The 26,781-nt window shown below is 42.1% G+C and overlaps 1 protein-coding gene across 1 annotated transcript in view; it reads right to left on the minus strand.

The window, feature by feature from the left end:
- Nucleotides 1-26,781, minus strand: part of casz1 (castor zinc finger 1) — a 100,032-nt gene that overhangs the window by 31,677 nt on the left and 41,574 nt on the right. Inside the window, exons 2-4 of the mRNA XM_063016013.1 lie at nt 12,732-13,298; nt 4,883-5,747; nt 2,252-2,317 (exon numbers count right to left, since the gene is read on the minus strand). Of these exons, the coding sequence (XP_062872083.1) occupies nt 2,252-2,317; nt 4,883-5,747; nt 12,732-13,298 (1,498 nt within the window). The remainder of the gene's footprint in view (nt 1-2,251; nt 2,318-4,882; nt 5,748-12,731; nt 13,299-26,781) is intronic.

Raw genomic sequence — 26,781 nt, forward strand, 5'->3', positions numbered from 1 at the left:
CGTTCCAAACGAGCGATTTTCAGCCACTTCTTGCGAGGAAGTGAAATGTGACCTCTAGCCGCACGGGGCTGAAGCTTTAAAGGGCAATTTAGTCTTTTATCCTCGTCTGATAAACACCCTCGCGCTGACAAAATCATCTTCACGGAGCGCAGAGCCATTACGGACGACTACAAACATGTGCGGCGGGCCAGATCTCATACCTGCCCACGCTCCCACAACCATGTGATTACAATTCGCACTTCAGTCACAGCAATCTTCACCAAATTAGTTCCATTGGCTTCAGAAGCAGTAGGTAGACTCTTATTAAACTGTAACCCCAGACGTGATTCACTCATTTGGCTGTGCTTTAAACCCTGCCAAATCAGCGCTCGACACTCCGGGTTAACAGGCTGTGCTTTAATCAGGGAAAGGTTAGGTCTAATAGAAAGGTTCGAGAAGCGTCTGCGCCACGTTCCCCCCCTCTCTCTTCGCTCTGTGTCTGACTGGCCCGGGCTGCCACAGATTGGCACTGCTTTAAAGAGGCTCATTTCCTGAGTGTTTACAGGCTGATTATAACCCTGACGATGATGACTGTTAAAAACCTCCAATTACAGCTCAAAACACACAAATAAACATTTGCACGGCTGCTGCCAAAAGCACCATCTGCCCAACTAGAAAGAAAAAGTAATAGAATTTTTTTCCTGGACGCCCCTCACTGCCGGGATTGTCCCAAGGTTGCTTGTACTGATCACGCTGCCGAGTTCTTTTTGGCAAATCCACCTCTCTAACAGTCTCTTGGACCTGTTAGGGCTTCAGGTACTTTTAAGTGCCTCTTCAAACCAGAAATGCCGAACCGCCCCTGAGAGTGACACTTACACATTACCCCTTTCGTTTAACCCTGTGTACATCAGCCCCTCTGGGAGCCCAGCACACCACCCAGTCGTATCACTTCGCCTGCGGACAATTCCCACTCGCCGCGTCAGGGGGCTGACGGGCCGCCGCTATTCAGCAGCCGATTAAATATTAATACCGCCACGATACAGAGATTGCCGCACATCTCTGGTTACAATACAGACACGCTGATCAAAGTGCAGAGCAACGGCGGGCGCACGGAAGCATTTAAGAGGCAAAACTGCCACTAAACGCTACCAGGGAAGCTCTTTAAACCTTAAACTCTGAAAGAGCTTGTCGATAAAGAACTTTCCCCCTTTCTTTGTGGGGGGTGTGGATGGTTTACAAAGCTGCTTTTTAGCACGAGCGTGCTCTCATTAGTGTGGAAGCCAGTAACATCCCCCCCCCCTCGTCATGATGTACCAGGCCACATTTGCCCTTTTTATGAGTTCTCATTTTCCTTTTTTTCTCCTCCTCTCCTTCCCTTTCTTATTTTCCCCAACACGGAAATTGAAACTGTATCTGGGCTTATCTGCTGCCTCCCTGCGCATCAACTGCCGAGATGTTTAGACAAATTTTATGCATTATGCAGTGCAAATATCAAAACAGTTCTTGGCAGTGCCAGCAGAAGCCTCATTAAAAATTCCTTAATTAAATCTTCTTGCAAAATGTAATCAGTCCAAGGAGGGCTTTTTGTGTGTGTGTGTGTGTGTGTGCGTGTGTGTACGTGTGTGTGTGCTCGAGTAAGTGCGTGTGTCTGTTAGTGCCAGGGCTTTGATTTGTGGCCTTCATGTTACGGCTTGGAGACTAATCATTTACGCCACAGCCTCAGCCTCTTTTCTCCTTTAAAAAAACGAATAAATAAACAAATGATAATCACCTTTCTAGTGTCACGGCAAAATAAACACAGAACCCGATACTGCGGCGTGCTGAATCTATCTCCATGCTTTGTCTGGATTTGTGAGTGTCTGTCATTTAGTTGATTCAGTGTCTTCATTTATGGCACCGATATTGAAAATGAAAAAAAGCTGTTATCTGAGCTGCTGGTTTTCATAGAAAAACTGCTCAGGAGTGCAGTGCTGTGTGTAAACACAGAGCGCTCGGGCTTATTAAGAGCTGCTAATGTGTGAAATGTATTTACAAACATTTCTCCACGTTTGCTTAAGATTTCACACGCATAAGAGTTTAGCGTCGGCAGGGATCGCGGCAGCAACAGAGAAATGAAATGAAATGTCTCGATCTCCTTCATTTGTTTGATTCATTTTTCAGCTTTTTAAGTTTTGTATCATCTACACACAAAGCCCAGCTTACATTCATTCATTATGCTTAAAAAGAAATAAAGCTCTAATTAACAATTCTGGCAGGATGGATAATCATGTACCTGGCGATATATTTCTGGTAGACGTTGACGTCGTCCGTCACAGGTTTCTCCACAGGAAGGCCGTTCCTGTTGTAGCACACAGAAAAAGAGACAGGATTAATGGTGACGCACACCGTCGTTAATAATAACAACCTGACACAATATTTACTTACAAGCCATTTCAAACTTTGTGCTATTAATATTCATGTTCTCAGTGCAGCAGCAGCAGTTTGATTTGGGAATGAATCAGGTAGAAACCATAAGCAAATCTTGATTCATGGCTTCCCAAAAAAAAATTAAAACAGAAGGGAAAATGTTTGAGTGCATAAATGATTCATGTGCATTTTGTGAGGGTGAGAGATGAAAAACGATGAGCAGAGTCAGTCATGTTTGTTTTTTATTCTCTTGCTTGTGATTTTGAGTATGACAAGACTGTGTTGCTTTCATTTTCAGTTAAACTGGCACCAGTATGAACTGGTGTTTACAGCCCATCACCTGCTGGGAGTAAGATTGGGTCACTAGGTTCTTACTGGAAATGATTATGACTGCAGTGTTGTTATATTTTAGATTTCTGTTGTTAGTATTTAATTTCATATTTTTTTGACATTTCTTAGTTTTAATAAATTGTTCAAATGTAGATCAATTTGTTTGAGTTTTATTGTAGTTTTATTTATTTTTATGGTATTTATTTTCTGTGTGTGCAATGATTATACATACATTTTTTTTCATTCATTTCATTTCCAAGTTTTATCACTGTGTTATCCTGCTCAGAGTCACGGTGGTTCCGGTTTCATTTACATTTTACATTTACATTTTTGGCATTTAGCAGACCAAATCCAAAGCGACTTACATTACAACGATAGTAATTTGCTGAGTAACCAAATTCAAATTACAGCAAAATTGACCAATCGTCTTGATGGGTAAGGTTTTGTTAGTGGTAAGTTCCACCCACTGAGGAGACACGGGTGCAGTGTAGTGCACAGGCAGCTTATGTGATTTGTAACAAGGATTTGCATTTTGCTTAAGAAATGAGCTGTTTTGTTTAAGAGTGATGACCCTCTCCGTGCTAGGCTGGGGTGTTTTCTGACGAGTAAAGGGGGGTCAGAGGGCTGAGGTTTAAGAGTCACGGTTCACTACTGTGTACTTGCCTATCTCTACTACCTAAACTACATATGTGTTTTAATACTAACTGAAACCAAAACTGATTAAAGATAAAAAAAATGAGCAATGTTTAATAGAAAGTGCACATTGTGTAAAAAGAGGTGTGGAATAGTGGAAATAGTGTTAGCTAGGACCTAAAGAATAAAAACTGTGGTAAAAATTGTGGGTGGTCAACAGAACATAAAAATGCTATTTTGAGAAGTCATTTTAAGAAGCGAAGAAAAAAAAACAGTTTTGTGATCCTTTATGTGACTTTTGAGGCACTATCTTTAGGTTTTCTTTATTTCCTACAGGAGCATTATTTAGTCTCAGGGTTTTTCCGTTTAAGTTACAGTCGACTATAAAAAGTTTGCTGCAGATCCACAGCAAGGAGCCGTAAACTGGTTTTTAAGTGTAGCATCCAGCAGGGAAGCTTTCAGATCTCAGGAGTTTAGCCACACTACCACACTAATCAAACCACAAATTATTACACTGGAGGAGCTTAAAGAGGAAGCGTACTTAACACGAGTGACGCCGATGCGCTAGCTTTCATAAATGTAATAAAGTGGGAAGCGAGAGGCCAAAATGAAGCGATTCACGGAGAAACTGACCGGTGAAAAATGAGACCACAGTGCTAAAATGTATTAATTTGCGTCCCACGGTGACACGGTTTTTAGCAGTAATATATCTAACCGTGTGGTATCCATGATCTAAACATAGACTTCTAAGCTTTAATGGGTAATTCATTCAGCCAGGGAAAGAGCCCACCATATATCACTGGGGCGGTCGTGGCGGGGGCTGCTGGGTCCGCCGTGATCGAGTGTAGTTGGTTTAAGGGCAGAATGTTCACTGGGCATCGGAAAATTAAACCCTTGATTAATTTACACAATCATATTAACACAGAACCAACATGTGTGATCCAGTGCCCGGATCTGGTGGGCTGATTAACCATTGAAAAAAATATTTCACAGCATGTTTCCTCAGGAAAAGCTGGTTCTGATGTGGAAAAGGGGTCATCAAGGGTAAAAATATAGAGGTTTTATAGAGGTTTTCCCTCTGAAGGAGCTAGATTCATTCATTTATTTATTTATTTGCTGAATCAGTTATTTAATTTCATGAATTGCATAATCCTAAGGAAGAGTTGTGGCTTTGGAGACTATGGACAGGGTGCCATCCACCCATCCTACTAATCCACCCATACTACCAATATTCTACCAGGAAACGGACACACCCTTAATAAAACCTGACCACAAAAACAGGTAGGTTCATGTACAGAGAGCCACGCCCTGATCTCCGCGCTCTTCCACTTTCTGTACAGGCACCCTGGGTCCTTACACAGCATTGATAACCCCACCCCTGGTCCGGTTTTCCCACCCAGCAGACTGGTGGCCGATTGTGCCTGCTGGAGGGCGCCCAGCCAACCAGTACCAGGGAGCTCAGAATCTCAGTGCTCCGAAGATGAAGCCTTAATGAACAATATACATATAGTTAAAAATGTGCAGGGACTCTTACTTGACAGACGAAACTGTTCCAGTAGTAATGGAGTCAGTCTTGGAGAAACTGGACTTCATGTAATCAGTGTTAAAGCCCAAATGGCCGACCTGGTCCACTGGTAAGCACGGTGGTCCAACAGCACCAGCGGAAGCAGCAGTGGGAATCACAGGCGTGCCCGGGGTGGCAGGCTTGGAGGACAGTACGCTGGGCATCATTGGGGAGTCTCCTTTCCCTGGCAGGAGCTTCTGAATGTTTCGGATGTCGTATTTTGAAGGCCGTCCCACTTTCCCAGTCTTGAACGCTATTGCCCCACCCATGTCAGGGTTGCCCTCACCAGGTTTGAAGAGGTGAAGGTACTTGACATTCTCTAAGTCATATTTGGAAGGCCGCTTGTAAGCGTTGCCATTCTGCTGTCTCAGGCTCTCACCCATCTTCAGCTTCTGGATGAAAAAGTCATATTTTGAGGTGCGGGTTGCCAGGTTGTGGGCGGGCATGCCTGCGGGAGTCCCCAGCTGGCCCTGCTTGTGCTCCATGCCCGGTGAGAACATCTGAGCTTCAGCTCCTGGAAGGCATGCGGTCGGCTGCAGAAGAACAGGACTTTTTTCTTTCGAGTTGAGCTTCTCCGGTTTGGTTGGTATCGGCCATGGAAGCGTCTCTCCGGCCTTCAGCTTGCGGATGTACTCCTCGTACTTGGAGAACCGGGCGCGGCGCGTGGCCTCATCGCCGCCGAGGGACGAGGGGTCTGAGGTAGCAGCTTTTAGCTTCTCAAAGCTGAACTTCTTGGCCAGCTCGTCACGACCCTGCTGGTCCTCGTAGCCGAACATGTGGAGGAACTCGTTCATGGTGTTGGCTGCATAGTCACGCAGGGCAGAAGCTTCACCTACTGAGAGAAGAACAAGATCATGTTTAATATACAACTGTAGAACTGAAGCTAAAGATCATATTGTGGATGGTACTGGTGCTGCACAACTTCAGAAATTTCAATTGAATCGTTTCATTGGTTTACTGTCTGTGTGGAGCCAGTAGTTAGATTGGCTTCTTTAAATTGACCCTAAACGTAACTAAGTTAGTAAATAAATGAGTTGGTGATGCCCTGAAATAGACCAGAGACCAAAGACAGGTGCTGACCTTGTACATTACTCAATCTTTTAAAAATATTATAATCTGCCTTACCTATTCACTCACTCATTCACCCAACAACTCGCCCACTTATTCACTTACTCACTCACCCAATAATTCACTCACATACTCATTCAGTCAATAACTTACTCACTCAATCACTTACCCACTCAATAACTCACTCACTCACCCAACAACTCACTCACCCACTTATTCACCCAATAACTCACTCACTCAGTCACTTACCCACTCAATAACTCACTCATTCACCCAATAACTCACTCACTCATTCACTCACCCACTAACTCACTTACTCACTCACTCACTCACCCAATAACCCACTCACTAAACTACCCATTTACTCACACACCCACTCAATTACTTACCCATTAATTTACTCACTCACTCACTCACTCACTCGAACAGGAGTTGAACACAGCCACTCCTTAAAAACACACCCAAAAAATAAGGATCAAACCCAGGCACTGACAGACGATGTTGAACTAATTAGCACATGTTGCAACTTTCCTGTCACTTCTGTATGAAAGTATGAACACGGTTGAGTTTTGGGTGTGGCGCTGGAAGAACAGATGAAAGCTGTTTAATGTAGCTGAATTTGTTTAAGTAAGTAAACTCCAGTACAAATGACTGATGTTTGCTTTAAATCCTGATGTTTTGCTATGAAAATGCTTTTCTATTTATTTTCCTGTAATTACTCTACAAGGCGTGTTTAAGCTGTGGACACCTGACGTTTCTCCTTTATTTGAGCAGTAAAAGTTAACTTTTTCATTAAAACACGTCATCCTCCCCAAGGACGGAGCAAAAATGCAATAAATGCATAGTTTAATTGCATTACGTAGAAATTAATTCTGGCCCATTAACTTTCATCCAGGTTGGGGAAAAGGTTCAGGGAGAGAGATGGGCTGGAAGAAAATCATTTGGTCTGAAAGCTGCAAAATGTGCTTCACAGTGCTGTCTCTATTAAAACGTGCTTTATTTCTAAAAGTGTGTGTGCAGTTGAAAATAAAAGTTTACGTGTACGTTACGTGACAGTCCCGAGCTTGGAATTCCTGTAAGTAGTTTTTGTATTTATAAAATAATAAATAAATAATAATAAAAAATATAATAATTTAAAAAATATATAATAATTAAAAAATAATTCAAATAAATAATAATAAAAAATAATAAATAAAAATAATAATAAAAATATAATCATTTAAAAAATGTAGAATAATAAAAAAAAAGTATATATTACGGAATTTTTAACATAATTAAATTCAAGTTTATATATTTTTGGTTGGGTTTTATTTCCAGAAAACCTATAAAAACAGCTGCAAAATGTATTGAAATCCTACCCATGCCATAACACACAAGTACCTCACAAGTGTATGTAAAGTGTATGAGACACACACACACACACACACACACACACACACATGAAATGCACCCACACCTGACACCTCATATTAAGTTTATGCATGCATATAAATGTAAAAAGTCTCATCTCAGGGAAGTTCATCTGTCAGGAAAATAGCTCGAACCGTTCTCTAAATGACAACTTCACCCCCGTATCAAATACACTCCTAAGATTCATGTCCTCTCTCTCTCTCTCTTCGTGCCATGGCCTGGGTCCAGGACTGCCCTACCCTACCCCAGACCTTTTCTTCATTTATTTGATTGCTTTTTTCATCACTGGGCAAAGTACGCGAGTCGAGAGGTAACGTGAACCACGGCCTTGTAATTCATACCAAAATATTTTAGCTTTGGTCTCAGATTTCTATGTTATGGCTAAATTGGTCACTCACCCCCCCACACCCCCCCTCGCTTTTCACGTCTCATTCTCAGCATGTAAAATAATCCCCAAATTTCCATCGCAGCATCATGCTTAGTCTTTTCCATCGCACATTACACTGAAAGCCGATCTGGCAGATTGAAGGATCATGAAAAATTTAAAGCAACTATATGAGGTATTTTAGAGGAAATGTAGGCTTCTTTGTTTTGGATACTTGACACATACAATCGTTTCTAATTCTGCCAGGTTTGCATATTGATTTGCAATGTTTAAACATACATTTGTTTATTTGGGTGAATGAGACCGAGGATGGACTGTGCTCAACTCTCAGGCTATGACAGATGCATATCATTTGAGTTGTTTTATAATTTTGGATGATTCTTCTAAAGCTTAAAAGTGGGGGTTAAAATATTAGAACAATACAGTTTAAGAGCATTTTATGTTACTTTAATATATCTGAAATTCAGAGGCTGTGTGTTCATATAGGATGAAACATGTCTACTTTGTGTTACACAGCTTTACAGTAAGCACGTCTACTTTAATCTCCATCCCTGAACACTTTCCAAGGACACCAATCAAAGCTACTCTTGTTTGTGGTCTATTTAACCCACAGGCTTTTAAACTTTTGGGAAAGTCCCATTATTTCCCTATAGAAATTCCCCTTTGCTGCTAAAAACGGTTATCTATAATTATGGTTTGGTAAAACCAGTATTAACTGGTCTAACTCTTCTGCTTTTGATTTCATGTAAATACCCATATTGTTATATCAGGTCTGATGATGGCAGTAACGGTAGTTCATTGAGATGTCAGCACAAGTAGCAACAGTAAGCGTCCTTATAAATCCTAACATTTGGAAAGTAAGTAAAATTAAAGGTAAAAACACACTGCCAGTTACCACTTGTTAGCCCAGACTTCCCTATTAGACCACAAATATCGACCTACAGGGCTGAGGGCTAGCAAATGTTTCCTTTATGAGAGCTAGAATGAGGGTGCCATCTTCCTCCTTTTATATGCATGAACTCATTGACTCCTTAACTGGAAATAGACAATAAAAAAGACAATAGAGGCAGTTAGGGTAACTCTGACTCCTGGCTGTGACCCATTGTCCATTTGCAGGTATGATCAGTTAATTACACAGATGTCTACATAAAATACAGACTTATAATTATAAGCAAACTCCAAAACTTAACTGCTTCCAACTGGGCACAAACCTGATTAAATATGAGCAAATGTCCAGTTTTGATGGGTGACAATGGGTTCCAAATATGACTTTTGTTTGCTTCTATATCAAACAGATCAATGAAAGACTCCACATGCAACATCAGTTTCTTTTTACACATTTCCAATATTTAATATGTTTGTGTTTTTTTGTTTTTTTTTATATAAATAAATATATCTGATCAGCCATAACATTAAAACCACCTCCTTGTTTCTACACTCAATGTCCATTTAATCAGCTCCACTTACCATATAGAAGCACTTTGTAGTTCTACAATTACTGACTGTAGTCCATCTGATTCTCTACATACTTTGTTAGCCCCATTTCACCCTGTTTTTTAATGGTCAGGACCACCACAGGACCACTACAGAGTAGGTATTATTTAGGTGGTGGGTCATTCTCAGCACTGCGGTGATGGTGATGGTGTGTTAGTGTGTGTCAGAGACGATCGCTCATCTATTGCTGCTGTTTGAGTTGGTCATCTTCTAGACCTTCATCAGTTGTCACAGTCCGCTGCCCACGGGGTGCTTTTGGCTGGATGTTTTTGGTTGGTGGACTATTCTCAGTCCAGCAGCGACAGTGAGGTGTTTAAAAACTCCAGCAGCACTGCTGTGTCTGATCCACTCATACCAGCACAACACACACTAACACACCACCACCATGTCAGTGTCACTGCAGTGCTGAGAATGATCCACCACCTACATAATACCTACTCTGTAGTGGTCCTGTGGGGGTCATGACCATTAAAGAACAGGGTGAAAGGGGCTAACAAACCATGTAGAGAAACAGATGGACTACAGTCAGTAATTGTAGAACTACAAAGTGCTTCTATATGGTAAGTTGAGCTGATAAAATGGACAGTGAGTGTAGAAACAAGGAGGTGGTTTTAATGTTATGGCTGATCAGTGTATGTATTAACTTTCACTGATTCCATATTCTGCATAATTTATTTACCGGATCACAGGTCAGAATCTTTCTTAACTAAACTCAAACTAACACTGTCCTGAAATGAGCTTTAATTCCCGGTACAGGAATAAAAGTGGCGTGGCGCCTGGTGCACGTCGTTCTGAGTGTTAAACACACTATCAATGTCAGCAGACTGATTGGACTCAAACTGCGTACATTAAGTCAGGACCTGTGAGCAGATAACCTTTTAAAACAGCATGTAAATGAGCTTTTCTTCTCCAGCCTTATCACACATCCTCCTAATCATGCCATGTGCATGTGGCTGGGAAGCCACGGCTTCGGCGGAAAGGTGCGATTTGCCTGGCTGCACACCCGTCTCGCTCACCCGCTCGCTCACTCACTCACTCGCTTGCTCACTCTCATCGCTGGAGGGTGTAAAGAAGTACCCTTAGTCTTGCCACTTTACTCTGGCACATTCCAGCTGGTGACACAGTCCTTGTCTGTCTTTGAGGTAATTGGCGTACATTTTCCAGAACTATGTGATAACAAATAGGCGCTATCTCTCTAGCTGACCAAACATGGCCATCCAACGTCAGGGTGAGCCTGTCTTCATGTTTCGAAATGATTAGGATGCACTTTCAGGGGGCTATTAATGGCTTTATCAAAGTGCTTGTGCCAGAAAAAAGCAAGTCTGATGCTGGTCATTACATTTCTTTTATGTTTTATCTATTTATTACACATATTATTATTATTATTATTATTTGGGATCAGAAATGCTTGCAGATTTGCATTACATTTTACTCAATTTGTATGAAAATGTTTAAAACATTTAATGTTTTGGTTGGGAGTCGTGCTTTTCTTACAAATTACAAATCAACCCTCATTGACCTTTGCCTGTTTGAATAAACACAATAGCATTTTTTTTTATATTTAAACAGCTGCTATTATTGTATTTAGGAAAGTTGCTGGTGTGCTAACAATGGGAAGAATCCAAATACTAAAAAAGACATTTTACTACATAAGCGTATTTAAAAACCCTAGGATTATAAAAGAATGTCTTTTGGGATTAAAAATGAGACTGAAATGAATGCCCAACCTTTAAAGAGTCTAATTACAGTCACGGTCGAGCTGGCCTGAGCCGAATCTCATCTCTCATCGCTTTATTAGTTGCTTTTTACCGAGCTGACTCCACTCTGTGGTCTGTGTATTCGAAAAGGCGTCAAAGTGTTACAAGAGAAGCTTACTGGGCTGGCGTGCTGATAGGGAACCCACGCGGCGCCTCCAAGTGAGGAGTTAATGTTTTGAAGGTCGCAGTTTCTCTCATTGATCTTGCAATGTTTGTTAATTACATTGTCACTGATGTTGTGAGAGATAATTAAGCCACTATGTTTATATGCATAATTATGTGCGCTCCGCATCAGCCTTTGAAAGACAGCAGAGAGGAAAGGGAGGAAAAAAATATTTTAATTGTGAGCCGCGCAGTAACTTGGCAATATAGATGCCCTAGTTACAATTAACAATGAGAGAGAGAGAGAGAGAGAGAGGGGTGGGGGAGGACAAAAACAAGTCAAAAGAGAAAAGTATGACATAGCCTTCATAAACTTCCCTGCACTGTGAGAATTAAAAGCTATGTAGCCGTTAAACGAAGGTGTTTGCTTTCATATTTACAGAGAGGTCTTTTTCTCCAGGTATATTTACTTCTATTAAGTAAATAACACGACTAATTAAAACCACAAGACCTGCTGAGAACATCTCCACTAAAAGACTGAAAGCCACTGGTGCTGCAGGGCAGGAAAACTAAATTAAACTACAACAAACGGTCATAATAGTGGAAAAAAAAGATGAAAGGGAAAACACAGCCTGTACAATGTGCAGTACTGTACGCACCACCAGACTAACCAGATTTTTTTTTTTAAACTCACGGTACCTTATCTCATGTTGTTATCTAGTTCAGTTTGAGCACTATTGCGCTTTGAGCACTACTGTACAGATAGATAAGTCTGACTCCGGTCTCAAAGTTCAGCCCGTTGTTAAGGCAATAAATATTTAGTTTTGCTGTTTTCTGTTGTTACTGCCACTTTATAGAAGCTGCCAACAAATGTGCCATCTAATCTGACTGATAGCGTCCCTGATACAAAGAAGAGAATAAATACAAAGCCGTCCATTTTCCAGAGGTCAAAATGCAAAATACTTGGACGGTTGCTGTTGATCAGCTTTTACAGTAATTACACGTCTTGTTCTGCAAGTGTTCATAAATATCCGCTTACATTTACTGAGTGATTTATGCAACTGTAGCCACTATGGGGGCAAGGATTGAGAGTAGCTAAGTTTAGCCACCTGAGAAAAAAACAAAATGTTAAAAATGTTTCTCTGGTTGTAATGTGAATCTTAGGTCAGCATGCGAAGATTTATGGCACTTTGCTGCTATGCAGATAACACTATGTTCTATTCCATATCCTCATTTATTGTTTCAATAAACCTCACAAATTCCTGTCTGCCCAGTTTTACCTGTTAGAATAGTGTCATCAGATATTCATACTAACTCTCACTATCTTTTACATAAAGGACAGGGTAAAGAATAGGGTGGGGTCAGCAATTTTCAATTCAGGACATGTTATTTGGCAAAGAACTCTTCATGTTCCCCCTCCAAAAAACCTACCTCATGGGGGCCAACAGTATCTGGACAAGGAGGCATCTATACTTCTTCAGTTAAATCAAAATTACTCCTATCATTACACAACCATTTGTGCGTTTAACTGATCTGGTAATGTCCCAGTACTTGTTGGGATCTTTTTAAACAGCTAGAAAAAGAGAAAAATAAATAATGATACCTGGAGAAGAGAAGGAAGCTTGGCAGTTTGGTGTCTCACTGGTGGGTGGACACCCAGTCTCTTTATTAGGACTGTCCGAGTCCCTGTCATCATGGTAACTGCCCTCATGGGACAGAGGCATTGCCTCAGTTTCATCCCTGTTGTCATCTTCATCACTGCAGCCCTTGGGCTGAACCATGTACACGCCCTCGGGAGGGCCATCATCTCTGCCATTGGCTTTAGGCCCCCTAGGCTCATCCCCTTCTGGAGACGGCAGGTCGTCAGCGTACTCGCCGTTCACCCACTTCTCGATGGCTTCGCGCCGTTTCTGGTCATCTTCGAGGCTCTGGCCTAAAGACAGGCCTTCTGAGAAATCACTGTCGGGCCTGTCGCCCTCATCGTAGTGGGAGCTGCCTCGCTCGCTGGTGTCCGCCAGGCTTGGGTCATTCTCCGCGTTCTGAGAGCTTCCGTCGTACACCACCTGCCGGCTCAGCTTGGCACAGATAGCGTTGAGTTTTAGGCCACCTTTTCTTTTGGCGGCCATTGCAGATTTTCCTGAGGTCGTTTCAGTGCATAAACTCCTTTCAGCTAAAAAATACATTAAGAAAGAGAAGAGAGGGAGAAGTTTAGAACTAAATTAAACCAAATTATACCTTAACGTCTTGCTAATGACACCCAAACATCACCAGTTCAACAATAAGGGGACAATGAGTGGTAAATATGAATTAGGGAAGTGTACACTGGCAGTTAGGGTTGCAGGCTACAGATCTGATGTTTATTACTTCAAATCCCAGCTTTGCAACTCTTTAGCTTAATTGCCTTTTTGTTGCCTTCAATTCAAACTGTGTAAGTATGTATATGCCATGAGTAGCACCTGAGATCCAGCAAGAGAACAAAAAAAATGGCAGCAAAAGCTGTCAGTGAGGCCCTGCCTGAAGTAAAACGATGAGTAGATCACAATCAGACCCCCAACAGAGCAGTGAGCAGCCGCTGCATTGAGATTTAATCCTTGACATGACAGCGGAATAAAAACAGCCTGACACTGTAGACTCTTTTTTACCTAAAGAGGCCGAGCCTCCTGCCAATGAGAGCTCTGTTCAGTCTTAACTCTGACAGCAGGGGGACATGACAGGGGTCTGCAGAAGCCTCTAGATTAAAAAAAAAGCTGGGAAGTAAAAGCCGACGAGGCTCGAAGTTCCATTGTACCGTTAAACCTCTTTAAGTTTCCCTCTCTGTGCTGACCTCCGTGGCTCTCTTCTATACTCTCCAACCCCCACTTAGTTTCACTTCCAGGCTTTTAAACACACTATAGATCAAGTACAGTACAGACCACCAGAGGTGTTTCGTGAAAACGTTCCACTGTGGAAGTTCCACAGGATGGTGCGGTGTAAAAATGTCAAGCCGGTGGTCTTATAGATCAAAAGGTATATCTCAGATTAAGAAAGTAATACACTCACAAACATACACACAACACCTACACTTCCTGTGTAAACCTCACTGACTTTAGCAGTCCAAGTCACTGTTGGTTCAGAGCTAATATGAAGCTTCTCTAACAGAGGCTCTCACCTGCACCACAGACCATGGAGACACCAAGGGAGATGGTTACAAATGCCCGGCAGGCAATGCAGGCTAAAAACGTTCCTGTCCTTTTCATGAGTGGACTGCTTATGCTTTACAAATGTTCATTTTAAATATTCAGTCGTAAACAGGCATGACTTAAAAACAGTGTGATTGAATTTCCTTTAATTTCACAGAAATGAAGTCATAAAGCGATAGTCCGACCACCAACTCTGGCCCCAACCTTATTGTTCACCATTTATAACTTTTAAGGACAAACCATTTTGGTGCAAATACATGCACCAGATGAGCTAATCAGGATTTCCCATTCAGTCATTCCAGCACCACACAATCACTCCTCATTTTTGCTCTGTTTTTACAGATACACGCCACATAAAGGTTGAGCCGTTCAGTCAGACGAGGCACGCTGGGGGCCCGTGAGCATCCCGAGCACATGCTTTCTCAGTTACCATGTTTGCACTCGGCCCTTCCTCTCCGAAACAATGAGCTTAGGAATTATGCCCCGAGTGCTGTGCTGACCGGTTGTACCTAAACGCCGCGGGACGACGGGCTTTCGCCCTTAGACAATCGCACGGCCAGGGTGAAGGGTTCACGCTGCAGAAGGCAACAATTTAGGAGCACAAAATCAGCTGGAAAAACTATTAGGAAGTGGAAGACATAAATTCTGGAAGTATTTTTTCACAACACCTCCGAAGGAAGATTGAGGTCATCTGGGCGTAACAGTACAGGTCATTTTTCTGTTTACTGTGCCACTATTTCACGCTTAACTACAGATTTCCTGAACACTGTAATCTAGCTTTGCCTTGTAGGAAATGACCCCTGAGAAGTGATTTCTTTCTATTGAGTAGAATTTTTTGCTAGCAGTCTCACACAATCTATTCATCCTGATGGTCCGATCCTAACGTATAGACGCAGTGTAAAAAGTATGGGTCCTAAAAAGCCGAAACCGTGTGGTAAAGTCAGGATGTGATTAAAGAAGTTATAGTGAGAGGATCGTTACATCAAGCAGACCGAGCTGCTCTTGTATGCTGATTTACAGACTACCTCTTCTTTTGCACCGAGTGGCAATTGCTATGGTAACCTCGCTGTTTACCTCCAGTCGTTCGTGTGCACGATAGCGTACGACGGGATGAAATCAGCAGGGACACAGATGAAAGCACAGGCTCTCACACGGGAGCGTTTCCTCCTCTCCAGGGACCGGCGTTCACGTTCGCGAAAATAGGTGTAACAAGCAGCAAAACCTTATTAATTCACAGCCACAACGTTCTGAGACGCTCGTCCACGCCGTTTCCGTAAACGTTGTGGCGGGGATCATAACTAAAGCAAACTTGTTTTTCTTAGGTGGAAATGTTTATCGTAACACTGACAAGTTTTTCACAGAAAGACTGCAGAGCTGGACGCTTGTTTCATTCTGTTACTGTATAAGGAGAAGAGCTTGGCGAAAAAGCTCAAACTATTTTAAACAATTTCGGCAATAAGAGGGAGAGAGTTTCTCAGTTATATTCGTGAGGCCTGAGATGTGGATCAAAGCCCAATAAAGTGCTGCTTCTCGTCAGAATAGAAAAAAACACTGCTACATAATACCACGTACACTTGTGGGGGACATTTGCCTAGAAAAGTCTAGGGATTTCAATAATAAAAATATATGAAATGAAAAATCGAACCTATAAATTTGAACCTTTAAGCTTTGTGGCAGCAGAGACTCTTTTTTTAACCCACATTGATCACCTATAGTTCAGCAGCTCAGACGTCAAAGTCTGCTTTATTGTCAATACGTACAGGACATACAGAGAATTTCATCTAAATTTAGCTTAGTTTGTGTTGTACTGAGTCATATATTTCTTATATATTTTTTTTATAATTTCTTATTGCTGCTGGTTCAACTAAGAGTTATTGTGTAACTACAATAACAGTAAAGTCTATCTTATTTATCTTATCTTATTACACCCCACCGTTCTAACAATGACGTGTGTTCCAATCCTTCAGCCGAACAGCTGAAACCCCAAAATGACCGTGACAGAAACGCTTTTAAAAGGCGTAAAACTTCTGACTGTGACTGCGGCTCTTTAAAAGCAGCTCTGGTGAAGTCTGGACTCTGCAGACTCTTCACGTCTTGTTGTTTAATGCCGAGCGTCTGTTTGTGCCAAAATGATATCATGCCCAATCAAGTGGTGTTTCAAATCCTAATAATGCTGTTGGAAGTGCATTATTTGTGAGAACGTGTGCTGACTGTAATCAGACCGGCTGAGTGGGAAAGTGGCTGTTAATGACTGCTCAGATTGGCGTGTCCTGTCCTCTTCTAGCCTCCTTCTCTCCACTCAGACAGACATAGCTTGGCAGAAATGGTCAGAGATGACGTACTCGTTCTCCACCTGCCGTTTCCAGGGGCGAATTTTCCAACACATGGTCCTTTCTATACAAAAACACTTTCCTGTGTGTTCAGCTTTGCTAAGAGACTTGGGGCATCTGTGCAGAAATCTATAACTTGATCCCCGTCGTGGCCTCCCAGTCATGTGGGGTGTTAGTGGAGTAATGTGGGGAATTCGTTTTGCGTTTTAACATAGCTTGACTGACAAGGACAAAACCCCCCAGTACGGTGAGTTAATTAACGGAAAACAGAGACAGGAGATGCCGAAATAGTCAGAGATTATTTTTATATATTATTTAACATGCCGTGTAACAGAGTCATGTCTTTTTTCTTCCTTTAAAAAGCTTTGTAACCTGTTTGCTGAATTAAACAAGGCCAGGACACTGAAGTGTGTGCGCCTCTCTGAACCCTGTGTATCCCTCACTCCCATAAAATTGTATGTTCCACCCGGCAAACACATACACCCACCTGAAATAAAAATTAAATAGTGCTATTCTTTGAATTTACAGCTCGCAGAAAGTGTGCATTTTCTCCGCTCCCCAGAGGCTAGAAACGCGCTCCTCGGGAAGCCAAGCGGAAAGCCACTGATGGACTAATCCTCCAGACCCCGGCATCTGGCCCCTCTTTCACTTTTATTACACAAGAATAACAATAAGCAGGTCCGCGACCCCGTGTCCAGATTTGCCGTAATTTTTCCGACAGTCTGTGCCGATGCTCTGAATTTCCATTTTCTGCATGCATATTTAATTGAGTTTTGTCCCAGCGGTGCGGAAATGATTTGTTTTTTGCTCTCTGTTCACTTGACTCCTCTTCGGAGTCGGTAACCCTGATTAAGATGTTCGCGTTAATTTCCCAGCGCACACCTTTTTTTTGTGCATTAATGGTTCTGATCGTCTAATTAAAACTTCTCGGCTTCGCCGCTGATCACCGCTCGTTGCGCTCCTGACCTGAAGTTTTAATTGCGGCGTCAGAGGCGATAATAATAATTTCTGGGTTCTGATGATTAAAAACAATGCCATTGCAGAATGCATTTTTAAAGCGGAGGAGTCGGGGGAGAAGACGGCGCTGGGGGTACCGAGCGAGGCGGGGAATGTTCCTCAGGGGCAAGTAGGCCTATCGCTAAGGAGGTACGGATAGGGATAGATTTTTTTCTACTTGTTGTTCTTTTAAATGGAAAACAGGTTACTTGGGGCATAGTTTTGCCTTCGTACAAAAGCAGCAGGTTATAATATCGAAATATTGACACTTTAATAAAATATCGTCTAATAAATGTGAAAAAAGAAGCACTGTGTTGAATCTAAGCAAGACATTAGATAAAATAAAGAGAATCTACACTATGGAGGGATGCTAAAACTGCCCTGATGTATAAAAACCTGCACTCTCTCGCCCTGTCCTTTTTTATCTGATGGATTCTAATGGATTTTTCAGATTCCTCCGCAGGAATCAATCCCCGGCGTGAGGATGCACATAAAGACCAAATAATTACGTCCAAAACAGAAAACAGAGAGACCCTCTCTTTTTAAACAACAAACATCTAAAGTCACGGTGAGGACACGGACAACAAAGACAATCAGACCCACACGCACACTTAGAAATCTCTTTTATTATTAATCAGTTTGCTTTTGCTATCAATAAAGCACTTATTGCTTTTAGTTTCGGATGTGACTCTGCACACTGCACGCGCTCTTTCAGACGACCTTGAGAGACCCGTTCTGACTTCTCACCGAACCTTTCACCACCCCCCCGCGGTCTCTCTCTCTCTTACTTGCAGACAGGAGTCTTCAGCCAAGTTCAATACTTTTGCCAGAAGGCACCGCGACTACTATAAACAAACAGGCCTTAAAGAAACAAAGGCACATATGGACACATGCCATGCAGGACAATGGACACAAAATGCCACTGTGTATTTTTAAACATGAACCGGAAAAGGAAATATGCTGTTAGGGGAGCAATTAGGCAGCAAAATCACAATTCTAAGACAAAAAAATCAAGTGAGAAAAGGAAGAGACCCCCAGCAAGGGCCCCCAGAAGTAGGCCTTAGCGTTAAAGGTGTGGTCAGCACTTTTTTAAGACCAAACGTTTGGAAAATTCATCAGTGTATTCGTCTTTCCTTATCGACTGTTGTAAATAAAATATAAGTTTAGAAGAAGCATCTTAGTTACTGTGGTGCCCCAGGATCAGTAATGAGGGCATCAGCATCAAATCAGATAATTAAATAAAAAAAACTTCCATTCTTGCACTAGTTTTAAGATCTTTATCCTTTGGGGCATGCCAAAACCAAAGAATGATCTAGCTATAGCTTCACAAAACTCTAATTATATCTTTATTAGCAACCAAACAGGAGGTCTGGCTGCTACTTGTAACATTTGTATGCTGAATCTCAATATATAATAATATAATTTTAATTAATAATTACATAAAGCCCTGAGATGTATTGGCACCCTGTCCAGACTATTCCTGCCTTGTTCCCATTGTTTCCCAATAGAACCGGACCTGCTGGGACCCTGACCAGGATAAACTGATCAATAAAATAAAAATAAAAAAATCAGTTTTATAACTTCTATTTGTATGATGTGTGCTGTAGCATTTAGCATGTAAATGTAACAGCAGATGCCTTAGAGCTAGACCGAGCGCCAGCCTGGTTGAAAAGGTTAATTAGCAACGATGGCAGCGCCGAAGACACAGGGTCGGGTAGCAAGGCTGAGGTGAGGAGCTGGCAGCCGGTTTGGCAGGGGGTTTGGCAGCAGGGCACAGCAGCAGTGCTCTACAGGGCCTCCCAACACCTCTCGAGGGCCCTTAAGCCAATATCTGCACAGATTAACGGCTCAGAGTGGGTTTGTTTGTCGTGAGGAGTCGTGCTTGGGGAACAGGTGAAGGACTACAGGAGCAAAAACAAAAAAAAGAAGGTGGTTCAGAGGGGAGGTCAGCTTCTGCTCGGTGTCGCACAGGCCTGAGTCTGTCAATCAGAGTTATTATGTGTGAGGATATATTTAATTTAGAAGCTCCAGAGCCACACGGCCAAGCAAGCCAAGCCACTATTAGGGCCGGTCCTCCAGGGGAAACACAGCACAAGCTGCTCGATTAGTTATCAATTAAGAGTGAGCAAACCTTCACCTGCCGCGAAAAAGAGGAAGACCAGGTCCAGGTCTGACCATCGAGGAACCAGTGCTATATGTGCCCCCCTTAAAAAAATACTTCCAATTTATTTTAGCCTCAACTTCCCTTTCTTTTCCTCTACACTTCTTGCTCATTGCCCAGTTTTTGAGCTGCTGGGTTTCCTATAAACTTTGAACCCCTGTAACCCAACATAACAAGCATCAGAAGCAGGATGGGTGACTCTGGTGGCAACTGGGAATTTATTTATACACACAAACAGTCCCACGCCCACAAACAGTGTTTAGCAAGTAATATAGCCACCACCAAATCACCCGGGTCCTCGGTGTCAAACCTTGAATAAAAGTGCCAAAAGTACGAGAGTTCTTCAAAAAGTTTCTGCACTTTTCGTACCAACTGTTTAATGCCATCAGCAAAAAAAATTTTTTGGTTGAGCGTGTAGCCACTGATGCAGGGCTGCTTTCACATCATCATTACATAAAAATCTTCTTCCCCTTAAAGCTTCTTTAAGCGTCCAAAAAGGTGGAAATCAGATGGAGCTAAATCCGGACTATAAGCGTCTCTCAGTCTCTCAGACACGACCAATTACTTCTCCTCCCACCTTCACCGTTTCAAACCAAAATATAACAGTATAAAATCCTAACCCCTGCCAACAAAGCATTTTGTAAGACTAATATTGATGGCTGCTTGTCTCTCAGACGAGCGGAGAAGATTTGTGAGTCTGACCGACCCTTCTTATAAACAGTTCCAGCTCCTGGGAAATGCTTAATTGATTTCCAAGGTAACATCTTTTTTATTTACGTTTTATTATCCACTCGCTTGCACCCGCGTTCAATGTTTTTAAAGCAATTTCCTTAAATCCAGCCTGTGTTTGAGCTGCCTCCACTGCCGATGAGAGGAGAGGGTGACTTAGGGCGAAAAACGCATTTCCAGACAGGAAGTTTCTCTGAAAACATCGATCCCCTGCCACCATTAAAACATTTGGTCTGCTCCACAGACTCTGGTCTTCGTTTTTTTGGGTCTGTTCTTATTTAATGCACAGCAAAATGAGTTACAGATGTCCTTTAAACGTCCGCTGCATCAGGTCCTCTCCTCAAAACTAAAAATCTTTACGAAACCTTCAAAACCTTGGGCAGTCCTGAATCAATTGTGCCAGTTTCTGCAGGTTTTGCACCAGTTCAAATGGTGAGCATGCAAAAATCCTAAGTGAACTAAGGCAGGGTAGGTGAGAATGACTGGATGCTTCATCCTGCATCATTAGTGTGTGTGTGTGTGTGGAGGGTATTTATTGTTTAAACCTAACAACACTGTGATTCCTGGCTGTAGGTCATCTCACTTTGTTATATCAAAAACAGATATTTTTAAATGACCTTGTACAGGTCCTTTGCAGAACTTTTGGGACTTTAATAAAGGCTACGTGTTTTGCTATATATAAAATATGTAGTGTGTATTTTTATCAAGGGACTTTTTTAAAAAACACAAACGTTGCAGGTTCTTTGCAGAACTTTTGGGACTTTGGAAGAACCTTTTTCAGAAAAGCTTGTTAGTGATTTTTGTTTATTAGGATTTTAAGGTCATGTTTGACACTTTGGTTCCAGTCATGACAGGACCACCAGTTCAAGTTCATTTTTTCTAATTGTTGTATCTCCAATTCACCTCTTTGTATTGTGGGAGGAAACTGGAGCTCCCGGAGGAAACCCTCACAGACAAGGGACATGCAAACTCCACACAGAAAGGACCCAAACTGCTCCATCTAAGAATCAAACCCAGGACCTTCTTGCTGTTAGGTGACAGTGCTACCCACTGAGCCACCGTGTCGCCCCTTTTGAACAGTTTAGGTATAAGATAGTGTTTGAAAGACTTTTATGGGTTCATAAGGTACACAGCACATTGTATAGTGTGACTCACAGTAAGTAAAAGAATGCAGCAACATTTAGGACAAAAAAAAACTTGTGAAACATCATTTTAATAAAGGCTACATGTGTTGTGTTATATATAAAACATGTAGTGTCTATTTCATCAAGGGATGTAGCTTTTTTTCTTTCTTTTTTTAAGAACACAAACTTGTCGAGGTAGAAAGCTGCTTTACTGAAACTGTGTGCTATTTTGGTCAGAGAACACAAAAGGAAGTGTTGCTGGCTGACTCAAACAAAGAATTTGCTTTTGATAAAACCACAACAGCTTCTTGTATATTCTTCACTAAAAAAATTGGGCTTCCTGATTTTATATATGCAATATAGCCTGGTGCAACGGAAACAACATGACAAGTAAACAGCACCACAGCCTTTTTTTCTGCACTCATCATTACTGGCTCTGCACAAATGTACACGAAGACACAAGAACAGTTTTATAAACACGAATATTTTGGTATTGAGCTAAAAGTGCTGAATGCACTGAAGCTTATGATGAGCTTCACCATGGTGCGGGTTTCCACTTTTCATTAGATCGGCATCAGGATTCTCCTTATGATTATTTTAAAGTGAAAACGGATACTCGGTTGAAGTGCAAATTTGATGAATTACTGTAGCAGATTGCTGCCATTAATTATTAAAACCTATTTTATAAATATTCAGGTCTGTCATGCATCTAATAATGACGGCTTTGGAGAAGGTTACTTCAGCGCACATCCCAATGTGTCAGGAATATCACTTTTAATCATGATGGTGTCAGGGCTGGCACACTGAACCCTGGAATAAAAAGTCCACTTTTTCCATCACTCTCGACCTTTTTTTTTTTTAAATAAAATTTATTTCTCTCTCTTTCTAGCGCCCACTGATAATGCCCACGTCCACACCGAGCCCAAACGGAGCCCTGATCAGATTTGATGGCAGAATAGTGGATTGATTCTGATCTACCTTCTGGACACACCTAGTCCCAGTGCTGGTGCAGCCATATGGTGCGATACATATTCATACGGATGTGTCTGCACTGCGCTTCTTCACAAACTTCAAATATGATAAAAAGAGGACGAGAATGAAGAGGAACATGCAGGAAGAAAAGCAGACGTTTCCTTTCATGATACCCAGAATTTCCTTCCTTAATTTTCTTTTCTTTTAGTTTAAGGATGAGAAAGGGTGCTGAGGGCTGAGCCTAGTGTGTGTGTGTGTGTGTGTGTGTGTGTAGCACAGCGAGTGTCAGGCTGTGGGTAAACTGTGCTGTCAGGTGGGTTTGCCGCTCTCTATCCAGCAGGGTAAATTTCAGCCAAGAGGGATGGTGAGATTAACACTGTCAGAACTGCAACACTAACCCTTCATTATCAGAGCAACAGGGCTTGAAACACAAACACACACACACACAAACACACATGCTGAACTACACACATAAACACACTGGCCTCCACTTGCTGGGCACAGAGCTAGTAATTACCAAAGAGTGTGTTTTCTACCTCACTAGCTTTTCTACCTTCTTAACGTCGATCATCCGCCCTCGTTCTGACTTCCTTTACTTTCTGACTTTTTCCACACCTTCTGTCCTCCGCTCATCTCCTCTCTACCTTACCCCACATTAAAGTAAATACCAGCCTTCCGCCAGGTGGACTGACCCACTCGTCAGCCTGCCAGGCAGCATGTTTGTGTGTGTGAGTGTGTGCGCTCTATTAAGTGTCGCTTTATCAAATGAGTTCAGCGTCCAGCTGATCTGTAATAAAGGTAGATTGAAGTCCTGCTGCTTCCCAGACACCCGTCCTGCAAGTGTCAGCCGAACCAGCAGCCTCGCATCAACCCCCGGGACGAGCGAATCCTCCCCTACCGATCAGCTTATGGCACACCAATAACACCGAGCCAAACAAACGGCCCCGCTCTAACAGGTAACGAAAGATGAAAAGACCCACGCAGCGGCGGTGGTTTATCAGTCACAACCAGCTCTTTTGTTTCACCCAGTGCCTTTATGAGAGGTGATACCCTGCTGCTGCACGTTTCCGAAACGTTGCCTTTTGAAAGCCATCTTTCATCACGACGTTCTCTTACGAGGAACACTCAGAAGCGACGCTGGGCGGAGGGAGGAGAAAAAGATAAAACACAAAGAAGGACGGACAAGCCGTGATATGATCTCCCGGCGCGATGCTTTTTTATGCAAAGCTGAAGAAAAGGCCGATGGTACGAACGGGACTTCACAGGGCTTGAGGAAAGCCGAGGCTTCAGGCGAGCGTCGGGCGTCAGCTGTGTGAGCAGCTCTGGGACTGTGTGAGCAGAACAGAAGGTATTACTGTACGGATCAGAACCTATCACAGGTCCTGGGAGAGCCTCTCGTTTCTCAGCTCAGATCAGTGGAGTTTCCTTTAGAGCAAGCACTACACCTCCTTAAGCCTCTCGAACTCAAAAAGAAAATTCAATTAAAAGCTTTAGAGGCTAAAACGCACCAAGGCAACATCAAACAACGTGTCCCAACCAAGGACGGTGAAGGCAGTGCTCACAGAGATACTGACTGGCTGGCATGAGCATTCTGGCCTCTATAAAAGTGCCTCTAAAAAACAGAGACTGTCCAACTTTATAAGTGACTCTAATGTTATATATGAGTAAAACGTCATGGTAGAACCACTGTAGTTGCAGAATACTCAAAAAAGTTTTTATATGTCATACGTTTTTTTTATATGTTTTATATTTGGCAGTGGCTCAGTGGGTAGCACTGTCGCCTCACAGCAAGAAGGCCACAGTCCAAAAACATGCAGTTAGGTTAATTGGAGACACTGAATTGCCCTGTGTGTGTGTGTGTATGTGTGTCTGCCCTGCGATGGACTGGCGCCCCGTCCAGGGTGTGCCTTGTGCCCATTGAAAAGCTGGGATAGGTTCCAGCGACCCTGACTGGATAAGCGGTTAAAAAAGTGAGAAAGTGTTTTATGTTTTATGTCTTTTTATATATCCTATATATTTGTTTATGTGTTATATATTTTTTATATGTTTTATAAGTCTTTTATATGTTATTTATTTATTAGGATTTTAACGTCATGTTTTACACTCACTGTTACATTCATGACAGAAAAAGTAGTTACTCATTACACAGGATTCATTAGTTCACAAGTTTAATGTCAAACAGTGATGCACAGAGGAAACCCACGCAGACACGGGGAGAACATGCAAACTCCACACAGAAAGGACCTGGAACGGCCCGCCTGGGGATCCTTCTTGGGAACCCAGGACCTTCTTGCTGTGAGGCGGCAGTGCTACCCACTGAACCTCCGTGCCGCCCCTTTTATGTGTTATATATGGGAAAAATGTCATGGTAGAACCACTTGTAGTTGCAGAATTCTATGAAAAGTTTATATGTGGTTATGATTTATATGTTTTTTTATATATAGTTTGTTATATGTTATATATGTTGTTTTACGTTATCTTTTTACATATCCTATATGTCTTTTATATTTTATATATTGGTACAAAGTCATGGTAGAACTTGTTTTGTTTAATTTTTTTTAATATATATGTCTGCTTTAAAGAGCGTTTTGCACTTGACCTTTCACAATTTACATAGGCTGTTTCAAAATGTTTTGATTTCCCTAAAAGCCTGTACTGTAAAAATATATGCAAAACCTTCAGGAGTTCTCCCACATGGACAATTTTATGCCTTTACTGTATGTATCAGTAAAAGAGGGAGCTGGAAACTGTAGTCTAACCAAGCTTGAGGTGCATCAGTTCTATAAAGACAGAGTCCAGTTGATTAAACTCATTAAATCAGGAGTAGTTAATGTTGGAACACATGTTATACAGTGTCCCGTATACAGGTAGTTTAATCTGGCCTAAATGGTCAGCTGGTAGTTGCGGATGTTCAGTGGCATCTTGACCTGGCACTCGCCTTGGTCTCACCACAGTAAAAAGTTCTGCTGTCACCTTTTGACACTGTGAAGAACAGAAGTACCAATCTGGGCTATGAATGAATCTACCTAGCCACAAGACAAAGCGTAGGCGCCCTCTCGCCACAAGCCGAGTGTCACTAATGATGTGGGAGGAAGAGCCTGGACTCTCAACAGGTGCCAACCCGGATAGCAACCCGGCTGTCAAGGAGCCAAGTTTTCAATTAAACGCAAGTAGCCGAAAATCTGAATTCACATCCCGGTGACAGGGCGAGTTATGGAGGAAGAGGGTTTGCGAGTGTAATCGGAAGGGTTTTAGTGAACAGAAACAAAGCCAAACAAAGCTCTCTCTGCTGTATGAGTTTGGTTAGCTGGAGAGTTAGAGCATGAGTTATGGCTCCTGGGCTGCTGGGGGAAGCTTGTATTTATGGGGGAACTGAGTGAGTGTTAAATCCCCGCTAAGAAATAAAGTCGTCCCTGAGCGAAACAGGGGGGAAACATTTCACTCAGTCTAAAAGGTGGTTCGGAAAAAAAGAGGGCCATTCCTCTTCTGCAGGGAAGTGCCGTTCCTTATTCTGAGAGCGCAGGAAAAATATAGAAAGATGAAGAGATATCAGATGGAGTCTCTAATTATAGAAACATTGTACTCCTTTTTGGTTAGACTTGCATCCCTTGAGCGCATTTGAATCCATGAATCTTTAAAGTGTATTTGAACGGCACATTCAAATACACTTTAAAGATTCATGCATGGCAAATGTGCTCAAGGGATCCAAGTCAGTCTAACTAAAATAAATAAATAAATAAAAAAATATGAGAGAGTCCAGGGTTCTATAATTAGACACTATTTAAGAGGGAATTTCCTCAGAAGTCTTAAAAGAAGGAAAAATATACGGTGTGGCTGGTTTCAGCTCAAAATACGCATACAAATCAGATACCTGAAATGGTGCCGGTGACTTGCAATCAAATGCAAAATAAATTCAAATGCAAAGCATCCTGTCTCCCGTGTTTCCTCTAGCACCGCTCTGGCTAAAAGCCTCCTTGATGCTCCACCACCCTGAGCAGTAATCACAATTATTCCTTAAAAAGGCCCTATTTCTGCATTAAGCTAAAAGGACTATATCTTGTTCCTCCCCTCTGAGTCAGGGCCGCCTCACTTACCCTAAGTATCTCAATAAATCAGCAGTTACTGTTAACATGTACTCCACAATTCAGTCATCAATCTCCCG

Source organism: Trichomycterus rosablanca, chromosome 19 (genome assembly GCF_030014385.1).
Source record: "Trichomycterus rosablanca isolate fTriRos1 chromosome 19, fTriRos1.hap1, whole genome shotgun sequence".
NCBI classification, from domain to species: Eukaryota; Metazoa; Chordata; class Actinopteri; order Siluriformes; family Trichomycteridae; genus Trichomycterus; species Trichomycterus rosablanca.